Below are 14,306 nucleotides of genomic sequence, written 5' to 3' on the forward strand. Positions count from 1 at the left end.
TAATAAGTAGTGTGCACTAATTAACTTATTTGAGCATAAGCTTTCATGAGCTACAGCTCACTTCATCGGATGCATTCAGTGCATCCGATAAAATGAGCTGTAGCTCACGAAAGCTTATGCTCAAATAAATTTGTTAGTCTCTATGGTGCCACAAGTACTTCTTTTCTTTTTGCGAATACAGACTAACACGGCTGCTACTCTGAAACCACTAATTAACTTGGTTTTTCAGAGCCCAAGCTCCAAATTCTGTTTATGTGCCTGTAAATGAAGTTGATGGGAGCTGAGAGCATGTGCCTGAGGGTAGAATTTAGCCCTCTCCAAGTGTGCTGCTTCTGAAACTCTCAAGGTTATTTGACCTTGAGGCAGAACTCTAGAAGTTGCTGCAAAATTCATGTCTCCCATAATGCGGTGGTACAGCAATTCCAGCTAAACCAGGGGTGGGCAAACTTTTTGGCCCGAGGGCCACATTGGGGTTGCAAAACTGTATGGAGGACCGGGTAGGGAAGGCTGTGCCTGGCCCCGCCCCCATCTGACCTCTCCCACATCCCACCCCCTGACTGCCCCCATCAGAACCCCTGACCCATCCAACCCCCCTGCTCCTTGTTCCCTGGCCCCCTCCTGGGACGCCCCACCCAGAGGTGAAAGTGAGCCAGTACGGTTCAGTACAGCATACCGGCAAAAGCTGGTATGCTGTGCCGGACAGGCTTCCCCGGCAGTGATTTAAAGGGCCGGGGCTCCAGCCGCTGTGGAGAGCCCCGGGCCCTTTAAATCATCTCCAGAGCCCTGCAACCACTACCCCAAGCAGTGGCTGGAGCCCCTGGCCCTTTCGGCCGCTGCAGGGAGCCCCAGGCCCTTTAAAGCGCTGCCTGAGCCCAGCTGACAGAGCCCTGGGTAGTGGCAGCAGGGCTCCTGCAGTGATTTAAAGGGCACTGAGCTCCCAGCCATCTCTGCAGCTGGTAGCTCCAGGGTGATTTAAAGGCCCTGGGACTCCCAGCCCAGCTGGAGCCCGGGGGCCTTTAAATCTTGATTTAAAGGCCCCACCTCTTCCGGTTGAGGCCACACCCCCGCTCAGTACTCCGGCATACCGGTAAATCCTTTCACCCCTGCCCCGCCCCTATCCAACCCCCCCTACTTCCTGTCCCCTGACTATCCCAACCCCTATCCATACCTCTACGCCCTGACAGGCCCCCTTGGACTCCCATGCCTTTCCAACCACCCCCTCTCCCTGTCCCCTGGCTGTCCCCAGGAACCCCCCCAGGCCCCTTACCATGCTGCTCAGAGCAGCATCTCTGGCAGCTGTGCCACTGCCATGCTACCCTGCAGGAGGGTGAAGCCCCGCCACCCAGAGCACTGCCCGCATGGCTGCAGGGGAGGGGGGCATCAGGGGAGGGCCCGGAGGCTAGCCTCTCCGGTGGGGAGCTCAAGGGCCAGGCAGGACGGTCGCGGGCCTTAGTTTGCCCACCTCTGCGCTAAACCACTGGGCCTATTAAACTTATTTTAACAATATGGAAACTGAAATTACTGATGACACCAGAAACTACTGTTCATATAGCAGCCAATTCCTAACTCCAAACAAAGTCACAACACTTCCTAAAATTCATAGGTGCTGGAACCAGGTATACTGGAGCTGCTGCTGCACCCCCTGGCTTAGAGTGACCAGATAGCAAGCGTAAAAAATCAGGACAGGGGGTGGGGAGTATTAGGTGCCTATATAAGAAAAAGCCCCCAAAATTGGGACTGTCCCTATAAAATTGGGATATCTGGTCACCCTACTCGGCTTGAAGTGGTTTCCAGTATATAAAAGGCTTACAGTTTGGTTCAATAGCTCTCAGCACTTCCACTATAAAAATTGTTCCAACACCCCTGCTCAAATTCCTGGCTGATCTTGTAAGTAACACTTAGTAAGCCTGCTCTCAACTTTCTCTGTGATACAGTATCATATGGTTTTATTCTGATTATCTTAAACAATCTATTTTTTGTACTATCTTAATGAAGATCAACAAGTATATTTTATTTAATAAAAATTCCCAGTATATTGCTTATTTTCATACACATTCACTCTCTGCTTACTCAAACTAAGGTTAAATTTTTCAGCATAAACTGTTGTAAAATTAAAATGTAATGAAAAGGAACAGTTACCTTTAGGAGGAGCTTTCTTTTCAACTTTTTCCTCTCTTTCAGGTTTGTCTTTTTGAATTACTAAAATGAATAAAAATTAATTTTTCTTTACAAAAATTGCTGTGAAAACTGACAAAAAGAGTTGCCAAAACACAACATCACAAGATCATGACATCTTGCGAACCTATGTCTATTTCATGTATTTACAGATTACTTCACATTTCCCTCTTTTAAAAAAAAGGTTCTGGGTTGTATGAGTCAATTACACACATATAAATTGGTGATGTTTTAGCAGCTATCAAACAGAACTCCGAGGTGGCATGCAGATTTAAATCACTTTTCCATGAGGTTTCATTCTGCAACACAGAAGCATATCAATATTCTACTCTGATACTTCTCTCCTTCCTCTCCCTGATTACCATTAAGCCATATTTTACAGGAACAAAACAGCCCTGAAAGTTATCTTCACTTCATTCAAGTGGCAGCTAAATAACAGCAACATTCTCTTTTAACACATTCCACTCTGAAATGGACATTCAATGCTATGGTCTCTTGGGTGTATGCTTTTTAGCTGATGTGTTTAGATGGTGTTTTTGCCAATATACATTCTTGGGCCCCTTTATCAGGGAAAAAAACGCTACCTTGAAGTCTGCTTACTCAGACTTCAGATTTCAGAGTAACAGCTGTGTTAGTCTGTATCCGCAAAAAGAGAAGGAGGACTTGTGGCACCTTAGAGACTAACAAATTTATCTGAGCATACGCTTTTGTGAGATACAGCTCACTTTATTGGATGCATGAACCTTCAGAGGATCTCCTATGAGTAGGGGGAATTTTAAATGGTTTAGAACCATCATAATGGCTCCTACACCACAATCTCTCCCTGCAGCTAGAATTACATTCATTGCCTGGGCATCCTCATGCCCCAGTGATCCCCAGCTGCTGGAATGACCCTTAGCACTACTTGCAGCTGACATGACATAGAACAAACCTCAGATAAGATGAGAAGTGGCCTGACACACACTGATGCAGGAAATGTGTTTGAGGGAGGGGCAGCTAAAATTAATGAGATGTGCCCTAAGCAGATCCACAGGAACTGTTGATGCACAGAATCCTCCTCAGGATTTGGGGCTGGTCTACACTAGAAAATTAGGTTGATTTAATTAAATCAGTAAGTGTGTGAAAAATCCACACTCAAGTGGTGTAGTTAAACCAACCTAAGTTCCCATGTAGACAGCGATAGGTGGACGGAAGAATCCTTTCATTAACCTAGCTACCACCCTATGGGAAGGTGAATTACCTATGCTGACGGGAGAATCCCTCCCATCAATGTAGATCATGTCTACATTGCTGCAGCTGTGCCACTGCAGCGTTTTAAGTGTAGACAAGCTCTTAGAGAGAAATGGAATGAAATGTCTACCTAGCTACTAATACAGCCAAAGCACCAACAGTTAACCAAACAGAACTCTTCACAGAATATATTGACCAGTCACGGGCACATTTAATACATCAAAAAATAGAAGGAGAGACAGGCAGAGCATACATTACGGATGTCTGAACCTCATGGAGTTTGGGATGGAGACAGCTGGGTTTTTTGCATTCTCAAGACTAAACTGAGTTTGTGAATTTTTATTTTCTATGAAGATCACCCCTGATTTACTTCAGGGCAATTTAATTTTAAAAATCTTACTTTTCTAGCTAAGGAAAAGTTTGTGCTACACATTTAAGATAGTATATCCCAGCTGTATCCCTTCCCCCAAAGAGATACCAGATAGTGGCTGCCTATTATTATTATATCACGTTACATTATATCACGTTTTCATTCACATTTTTCTCTGCATTTCCATTTCCTTTTTCCACACCTTTCCTTAGCGGAACGTGAACCTAATAAAGTCTGATTCAAACATTCCAATCCACTTTGTCACTATGTTTGAACAGCTTCAAAATCAAGCAAAATTAATTTCCGAGAGGCCATTTTCACTCCACTAACATATTAATGGTTCCAGATCTAATCCTAGTCTGACTAAAAAATAAGGAAGAGACAAAGATTAGAGACTACGTCTTCATTACAAAGTCAACTTGGGTGATCAGCACCCAAGTCTGAGCACCTAGGTTAACTTAGCATGGGTGCGAGTGTCTGCACTACAAAACCCTACCCAGGTTATCATGTCCTCACTCCTTCTGCACTCACTTGTGTGTGTCTGGGGCATATCCCCTGATTCTTTGGATACACTCTAGTATTCATTTTCACTCAGTTGTGCCAACTACAGAAAATGCTGTCTGTCCTTTGGAGGGAATTTTGGGAAGGACATTGGAGGACAATCAGTACTTGACTGATTTTGCTTGAGTCATCACAGCGAAATAAGTGGGTACCACACAGAGTTAAATCAGAGCCCAGGCTCAGTCTAACTGATAATCCCAGCCAAATCAGATAGCCCTGGATTAATGCACATCTAACCCCAAGTCAGCTGTTTTTCTGTGTGGGTGGAAAGGGAGAGGAGATGCGGCTAAAACCCAATTATGAGCCCAGCTTGTCTATGCAGTGAAGATGTACCCTAACCCAACCCAGTACAGCAGCATCTGGTCCCCAAAAAGCAAAATCTTTAAAACAAAATATGCAGGAACCAACAGTCAATCATCAAAGAATTATAAATGCTACGGTCAACAAAATGAATTGGTGGAGGAGGCTAAATGGATTTGGAAAGTCTCCTATCTGAAGTGTATTTAAAGATAGGATTTTCAATTGAAAAAATACCAGAAACCCACCCGCACATGCCCTGTTGCCCCAGAATATGTGTGGTAACTGGAAGATACGTACATTTTATCCAAGGCATATTTGCCTTGCTAGAGAGAAAAAGTGCAATTTCTATCAGTGGAAAAACTGCACAGATCGTGTGCTGGAACAAAAAGGTTGTTGCAATAAATAAAAGCAAGAAAATTAACAGCTATTTTTGGATATAAGAGAAGACACAAAGCAAGAGATGGTAAACACCATCTCAGAAGAGTCTCCACTAAATTGAAAACTGACATAAGTGAGCAAGCCTTTGTTACAGTCAAATCCCTGAATCCAGTTTTGGAGAAGAGGACAACAGGAAACAAAAACACAATACTCAGTTGCTCATTACTCTAGTTACGCAAGAATGGTTCATGGACTCCTTGTATTACAAAACAGGAGAACTAAGCAAGAAATATGTAGTACAAAACTTAAGATAGGAACTGCTCAAGACCTTTAGCCAAATATAGGGTTGCCAAATTTCTAATCGCACAAAACCGAACACCCTAACCCTGCCCCTTCTCTGAGGCCCTGCCCCTTCCCCTGCTCACTACATTCCCTCTCCCTCAGTGGTTCGCTCTCTCCCACCCTCACTCACTTTCAATGGGCTGGGGCAGGGGGTTGGGGTGTGGAAGGGGGTGAGAGCTCCAACTGGGGGTGCAGGCTCTGGGGTGGGGCTGAGGATGAGAGGTTTGGGGTCCAAGAGGGGGCTCATGGTGAGGGATAGGGCTGAGGGATTCGGGTTGAGACAGGGGGTGGGGTGCAGGAGGCAGTACAGGCTCTGGGCTAGGGGTGCAGGCTCTGGGGTGGGGCTGGGGATAAGGGGTTCAGGGTGTAGGAGGGGTCTCTGGGCTGGGACAGGGGGTTGCGGAGTGGGGAGGGTGAGAGCTATGGCTGGGGGTGTGGGCATCTGGGGTGGGGCCGAGGATGATGGGTTAGGAGTGCAGGGGGGGCTCCAGGTTTGGGGGAGGCTTAGGGCTGGGGCTGGGGCATGGGGTTACCTCAGAAGGCTCCTGGTCAGTGGTGCTGTGAATCTAAGGCAGGCTCCCTGCCTGTCCTGGCTCCGCGCTGCACCCTGGAAGCATCCAGCAGGTCCAGCTCCTAGGTGGGGGTGGTGACAGGGGGGCAGGAGGAGCAGGAGGCTATGCGCGCTGCCCTCACCCACATGTACTGCCTCCCCATCTCCCATTTGCCGCAGTTCCCAGCCAATCAGAGTGCAGAGCCCTGTGGCCCCTGTGCCTAGGAGCCGGACCTGCTGGGTGCTTCGTGGGTGCAGCGTGGTGCCAGGACAGGTAGGGACTAGTCTGCCTTAGACCCGCAGCACTGCCAACTGGACTTTTAACGGCCTGGTTGGTGATGCTGACCAGAGCCAGCAGGGTCCCTTTTCGACCCAGCGTTCCGGTCAAAAACCAGACACCTGGCAACCCTAGCTAAATAGGCCCGAGGAAAGATTAGTTTATCATCAAAGAAGTCATTCTGAAACAACTACACATTCTAAACAGACCCTCACACCCCAAAAAGGAAAAAAATAAAAACCTTAAAATAATACTAAATCTAAAACTAATCAATAATTACCTTTTGGAGGTGCTTTTTCAGCTGTCTCCTGTTTTGCAGGTTTGGTTTTGTGAGCAACTACAAGTAAACAGACACAATATTGTACTTATTTAAAAAGACAAAGAGTTCAGATGAAATGAGTAAGCAAAAAACTATTTCAATTGACACTTGGATGCTGGGACTTGATTGTGTGAAGAAGGAACTGGGCACATTCAGCTACCATTCACTTCAACTCACAAGGTTGTCCCCAAATTAGAGAGCTCACATTTTGTGACATTTATGGATGTAGTTCATCGGAGTTCTCATTTAAAGATCTACTCAGGAGGAAAGTTATGTTTCTTTGACATTGCATGATCCTTTGCAAGATGGCACACTGAAGGCAGCCTTGGAATAGAGTTCCACAGTTTGAGACACCTCACAGCTGAGATTTACCCCGATAGTGAAGACAAGCCTTGAGTGTAAGTCGACCTAAGTTATGCTACTTCAGCTACGTGAATAACGTAGCTGGAGTCAACATAGCTTAGGTCGACTTACCCCAATGTCTTCACTGCATTGCGTCGACGGGAGATGCTCTCTGGTCGATTTACCCTACACTTTTTGGGGAGCTGGAGTACCGGGGTCGACCGGAGCACACTCTGGCATTGATTTAGTGGGTCTTCACTAGACCCACTAAATTGATACTCGCTGCATTGATTGCAGCAGCATCGATCTCCCCGATAATTAAGACAAGCCCTCATTTTGGTTGGAAGTAGTGCAAAGTAACAACAGTCATATTGTACATCATTAATATATGGAGATGGACAGAGAACTAGCCATAAAGAGACCAGGCACTACATGGAACTTCTCTTTTTTTTTTTAGCCAGTAGCCCGAGTTACATTCTGTAGCCCAAAGGTGGTTGTAGAGTTGGAAATTCCAATGTGGTTCCTCTCTCTACCAGCAGCCAAAAAACCCCTTGTGGCAGTTTTAGAGACTTTTACTTCACTATCCATTTACATTATAAGATTCTTATAAGGACTGAGTATTCCCCCAGTATTGAACAGCACTGATCACACAACTGGCTTAACAAAAAAATAAAAAGTAAAATGATTTACTAAGGAAAAGGATTTATTGATATTGTAAGTCAAGTAACATCAAATTGGACAGTAGATGTTTGTAGGTCAGAACCATTACACTGTAAGCTCTTTACAGACACACAATACAGGACCCTGCTCTAAAAGCACCATGCATAGTTTGGAGCATAAAATAAATGAGTAGTTCTACCTCAACTAGAAGTTATGGGCCTGATGCAGGAAATTCTGAGTGAAATTCTATGCCCTAACTTATGCAGAAGTCCAGACTAGATGATCATAATGGTTCCTTCTGGCCTTAAAATCTATTACAATCTTAGATCTGCTCCAATAGTAGTAACAGTAAGAATGCAAACACTGAGGTTCATGCAAAGTTTGACAAATTCACAAATTGTGTCCAGATTGCAATTTTGCCGTTCTTACCACCGCATAGACACTTTCGCAATAAAAATATTGGGGAAATGAACACATTCACCTCAGGACAGCATTGTGCTATTTTCAATGCATAAACCCATGTTAAATGAAGATAATAGCAAAGCTCTGTCTCAGGCTGACTCATTTTTAGAAGGTAAAAATCAAAAAATGGATGTGAAATAAAAGAGTGTTTAGTTTTCACAAGTCATGCCAAAACCAAAGATGTGATTCTACTAAATGCCAGTTTCACTGCTGGTGAGACTTGTTGACTCTTGCTAAGCTTTGTTTATGTGTTCAAATTATTTCAGCCAAAAGCAGTTTTGTCAATAGCACATCCATAGCTGGTTAACCTCCAGGTTAAGATCCTTAAGAACTGAAGGTCTATGAAATCACTGAAATCTAATTATACTGGAAGATACCTATACATTTTTATATGGAAAAAATAGAATAATCCAGATGTACAAATATTACCTTCCCACTCACCTCAGGCAAGTACTTTTTTTTTGGAACTGTCAAGTATAATAATGATAGGGAGTTTATTATTATAACTCATCAACATAAAGGGCATGTGAGTAGATTTTGTGCTTTGGATTTATTTTAATGGCTTTTCATAGAACAGTCATCTACTGGAGTTAAAAGGTACCAATGAAGTAGTTCATATGACAGTGGGCATCTGGAGAGATCACTGAGACCACTCAAGATGTCAAAATGTATGCAGCATGAGAGTAGAGTCTGTAAACAGATGTACGCATCATCTCTAAGGTCTCCCGTGTCTGTTTTCATTCCCCACCCTATCGAAATACAACCTGCCTTGATGGCACAACAGTGGTACCATGAGAGTAGCTAATCAAGAAGAGTGAAGCTAACAGAGTTGACAAGTTGAACAACTGCCCTAGGAATGCTGCAGTCGGATAATTTTGTTGTTTGTTTTTTTTAATTATGCGGTTGCTTCTGAAGCATGGATAAAAAAAACAACAACATTTTTTATTGGCTACTAATGATAAAATCACCCTCTGTTTAATTACACATGCAATTGTGAGGGCATAATAACTACCATGCTTTGTTTTATTTTAAGCTTCCATTTCACAAATAAAAATAAAGCACATTCTTGTGAATGGGTTTCTGTCTCTCACTTCTCTACACATTCAGGTCAGGCAATAATTCCTCCACAATGCACCCACTGGAATATTTTATAGTGTGGGATCCCATGTTTTGAAGTTAGGCATGCACAATTGCACCCATGCATTTGTGCATGCTTAATTGACATACACAAATACCCAACATACCTATGCAAATCTGACATCATGACTAATTGCATACCAAACTGGGTATGTGCATGTGAAAACACCTGTACACATCCGGTATATGGGGGCATATCATTATTCAGGCATACAGAAATGTATGCATGCACTTGTGTGCCTACAAGACAGCACACACACTCTTGTATTTTCAAAACCCGTTATTTTTTACTGATGTTTCAAAAGAATGTAATGATTTACATTTATTTAGCATTGATCCATCTTCCAAGTGTTTTTCAAACTAATTCATTAGTCCTATTCTCTAATACTTATGTTGCAGATCTGCTTACTCCTTATCTAATTTTAAACATTTTTTCATGTTTCCCACCTCACTAACTTTATTTAAATTTTATTTTTGAAAATAATCAGAGAATATGCCATGTTTTATCTAAATACCCATATTTAATATACTTTATACTTGCAGGTTATCGTATAATTAGAACATACTGGGCCTGATTCTCCACTCCCTTGCATCTGATGCAGGCATCATCACTTGTGCAACATGTGTGTAAAATGCAACCAAATCAGAATATCTGGGCCAGACATTCAGCTAGTGTAAACTGGCATATCTCCACTGATTTCAATGGAAATACACTGCTTCACACCAGCTGAGGATCTGGCCCACAGTGTTTATGCTGACTTTTCACAGGTTTAAAGGACTATATGATGTGCAAGGGAATGGAGAATCAGGCCTGGTGTACCCTGAAAAGTATTGAGAGATCATGAAGAGAAATAATTACCTATGAGTTTTTCTTTCTTTTCAGGTTTTTCTGTTCTTTCAGATTTGTCTTTCACTATGAAGAAATCAACATTTATATTTTTACAAACTCAGAAATTAAAATAATTCTACAGTAAAACACAAAACCAAACAGTGGCTCTCAGCTGCTAATTTGTACTATACCTGTTCATATACTCACCATAATATATTCTCAGAAAACTGCCAAGTGCAGGACTCAAACTCACAGTAAAGGGGTGCTGTGTGGCTCCAGTAACCACAACTTATCACCTTCAGCTCCCTACTTATTCTGAGGGCAGGCTGCCTGCACATGTGCAGATGACTTTCTATGATTTACCAGCTCAACTTGAGCCACATGGTAGATCCAACTTTTTCTTGGAGTACTTTTTAAAATATTCCTCCCTCAAAGAGGCAATGGGTTCTGGAAACTAGTTGAGACCAATTCTGAGCAGATGATATCAGTTTGAGGAAGATCAGAGAAATAGTTACACACACATACATACACACACACATGAAGATCAGAGCAATAGTTATACACAAACACACACAAACAATGTGCGCAAAAATAAGCACTAACAATTTGGCGTTCCATGATTTTTTAAGATGCCTGTATCTCGGAAACCCCTTGCTCAGATGACCTCAGACTAGGACCACTGACCCTATCTTGGACCTCTACGCAGCAAAGTAATTTTCAAGACAACCTTAGTAAGCATATGGATTTTGGAGCACTTAGAAAAGTCAGTTGTTAAACAGTAACCCTAGTCTCGAGCTTAACTCCAGTGGAGCTACCGCCAGACTATGATAAAGCTCCTTTGTCAAACAAGAGGAAACAGACGCGATCTGTTAGGGAATGTTAATTCCATATCTAACTGGAAACAAAAATAAGAAAGCAGGGAGTATTGAGCCTCTTGCTTCCTTCAACAATAGGGTGCTGCAGAATACGGGAGAACACAAACTCCTGCTGTAACTAAATGACAAAACATTTATGTGGGTGGCTAATTATTTCCCACGTCTATTCTATCTTTCCCACGCCTGCTCATTAAACATTTTCTTAATCTTCATAATGGAAAATAATTAGAAATTAGAATAGAATATTGTGTATTTGCCACAGATTCATATCTCACAGATGAAATGTATTTAAATATATAACCATGGACACAGTGGAAATCACAGGGATCTCAGATATGCCACAATGAAACTGTGTATAGAGTGAACTATACTAGCAGTCCAGAATTGTTTGAATATATTCCAATGTGAAAACGGCTATTTTAAAAACAGTGAACCTCCATTTACAGAGAAGTTGTTCATTAAAAAACAAACAACAGAATGACTTCACAGTAAATATGTGGAATAGCTACTGCTATAGCTCGTTAGCTAGACTATTTATTTGGAGCTAAACTGTAATTTGGACTACAGGTGCAGGGAAGTAAGAAAGAAGTAAGAATCCCCCTTGTACTGCTATGTGGGCTACCTAGCCCTTGGCTTTGGCTGCACAGCACCCACTTACGTCCCACCCAGCAGTGGATGGAGCTTTGGTTCTGATTCCCAACATACTAGAGTGCACAGGGAGTTCTGTAATTTGTTGTTGGCATAGGCCACATAAGTGCTGGAACTAGGGGCATTGGGGTGCTGCCACACCCCCTGGCTTGAAGTGGTTTCCATCATATACAGGGTTTACAGTTTGGTTCGATGGCTCTCAGCGCACCCCCACTATACAAATTGTTCCAGCACCCCTGATAGGCCAATAACAAATTACTATCTCCCAGTGCAAGAATGAAGAAAGGAAGAAATTCTTCCACAGAGGGATGTTGTTGAGGCACAGTGTCTCCAGGGGCTACTGCTATAATCTACTCATCATCCCTTGCTCAGGACTGAGCAAAAAGGAACAATCTAGCACTTAGATTTACAGGAACTCCTCACTACAGTCGTCCCAGTTAACGTTGTTTCATTGTTATGCTGCTGATCAGTTAGGGAACATGCTTGTTTAAAGTTGCGCAATGCTCCCTTATAACGTCGTTTGGCAGCCGCCTACTTTGTCCACTGCTTGCAGGAAGAGCAGCCCATTGCAGCTAGCCAGTGGGGGCTTGGAACCGGGGTGGACCGGCAGCCCCCCATTCGCTTCCCATTCCCCATGCGGCAGCCAGACGTCCAGCAGGCTATCAATTGCCGGCAGTTCAGCTGTCCCTCCCCACACTGCCATGTGCTGTTCCTGCCCTCTGCCTTGGAGCTGCTCTCCAGAGCCTCCTGCTTGCTATGTGGGGGGAGGGAGAAGGGAGCTAAAGTCAGAGTATCCCCCACCGCCCTGCTCCTGCACCCTGCTTTCCCCATCTTCCATAGACCAGGGGGGACACACAACAGGGCTCAGGACAGATGGAGCTTCCTGGCAGCAGCTACCATCTCAGCTTGCTGATTAACTTTAAAAGGCAATGTACTTAAGAGTGGGGTCAGCATACTTAAAGGAGCAATGCACATCTCTCTCTCATACACAGGGTGTGTGTCTCTGTCTCTGTCTGCCATGCTGTCTCCTCTCCCTCCATTCGTGCTGCCTTGTAGAGTATGAGGCTACATTAACAACAATGAGTTAACCCTTGAGGGCTCAGCCAATTGCTAGATCATCATTTAGCAGTAAGGCATCCCCTGGGAAATATCCCATCCTCTGACTTCATCACCTCAACCAAGCTTCACAATCGTCATCGCTGTGTACCAGTATTAAATTGTTTGTTTAAAACTTATACTGTGTGTGTGTGTGTGTGTGTGTGTGTGTGTGTGTGTGTGTGTGTGTGTGTGTGTGTGTGTGTATAGTCTTTGGTCTGGTGAAAAATTTTTCCCTAGAACCTAACCCCCCACATTTACATTAATTCTTATGGGGAAATTGGATTCGCTTAACATTGTTTCACTTACAGTTGCATTTTTCAGGAACATAACTACAACGTTAAACAAGGAGTTACTGTATAGAGTACAAATGAAAGAGAAACCTATATATTGCTCTATGTACCATTTATATAAGAACATAAGAGCAGCCACACTGGGTCAGACCAAAGATCCATCTAGCCTAGTATCCTGTCTTCTGACAGTGGCCAATGCCAGGTGCCCCAGAGTGAATGAGCAGAACAGCCCATTCCCAGATTCTGGCAAACAGAAGCTAGGGACATCATCCCTGCCCATCCTGGCTAATAGGCACTGATGGACCTATTCTCCATGAATGTATCTAGTTCTTTTTTGAATCCTGTTATAGTCTTGGCTTTCACAACATCTTCTGGCAAAGAGTTCCACAGGTTGACTGTGCATTGTGTCAAGAAATACTTCCTTTTGTTTGTTCTAAACCTGCTGCCTATTAATTCGTTGGGCGACCCTTAGTTCTTGCATTATGAGAAGGAGTAAATAACACTTCCTTATTTATTTTCTCCACACCAACCATGATTTTATATACTTCTATCATATCCCCCCTTAGTTGTCTCTTTTCCAAGGTGAAAAGACCCAATCTTATTAATCTCTTCTCATATGGAAGTTGATCTATGCCCCCAATCATTTTTTGTTGCCCTTTTCTGAACCTTTTCCAATTCCAATATATCTTTTTTGAGATGGGATGACTGCATCTGCATGCATTATTCAAGATGTGGGCATACCATGGGTTTATATAGAGGCAATATGGTATTTTCTGTCTTATTATCTATCACTTTCTTAATGATGCCCAGCATTCTGTTTGCTTTTTTGATCACTGCTGCACATTGAGTGGATGTTTTCAGAGAACTATCCACAATGACTCCAAGATCTCTTTCTTGAGTGGTAACAGCTAATTTAGACCCCATAATTTTAGATGTATACTTGGGATTATGTTTTCTAGTGTGAATTACTTTGCGTGTATCTACACTAAATTTCATCTTTTTTTGTCCATTTTGTTGCCCAGTCACTCAGTTTTGAGAGATCCCTTTGTAACACTTCACAGTCTGCTTTGGACTTCACTATCTTGAGTAGTTTTGTATCATCTGTAAATTTTGCTACCACATTGTTTACCCCTTTTTCCAGATCATTTATGAATATGTTGAATAGTGCTGGTCCCAGTACAGACCCCTGGGGTACACCACTATATACCTCTCTCCATTCTGAATTCCTACCCTTTGTTGCCTATCTTTTAACGAGTTACTGATCCATGAGAGGACCTTCCCTCTTATCCCATGACAGCTTACTTTGCTTAAGAGCCTTTGGTGAGGGACTTTGTCAAAGGCTTTCTGAAAATCTAAGTACACTATATCCATTGGATCCCCTTTGTCCACATACTTGTTGACCCCCTCAAAGAATTCTAATAGATTGGTGAGGCATGATTTCCCTTTACAAAAACCATGTTGAC

General features: G+C 43.1%; 1 protein-coding gene across 2 annotated transcripts in view; it reads right to left on the minus strand.

Moving 5' to 3' along the window:
- The window catches only part of TRDN (triadin), a 108,601-nt gene that overhangs the window by 3,436 nt on the left and 90,859 nt on the right, over positions 1–14,306 (minus strand). For both annotated transcript variants that reach the window (XM_043510898.1, XM_043510897.1), the window contains 3 exons: positions 9,963–10,016; positions 6,464–6,520; positions 2,140–2,199 (listed from right to left, as the gene is read on the minus strand). In XM_043510898.1, the coding sequence (XP_043366833.1) occupies positions 2,140–2,199; positions 6,464–6,520; positions 9,963–10,016 (171 nt within the window). The remainder of the gene's footprint in view (positions 1–2,139; positions 2,200–6,463; positions 6,521–9,962; positions 10,017–14,306) is intronic.

The sequence above is a fragment of the Dermochelys coriacea genome, chromosome 3 (genome assembly GCF_009764565.3).
Source record: "Dermochelys coriacea isolate rDerCor1 chromosome 3, rDerCor1.pri.v4, whole genome shotgun sequence".
NCBI lineage: Eukaryota > Metazoa > Chordata > Testudines > Dermochelyidae > Dermochelys > Dermochelys coriacea.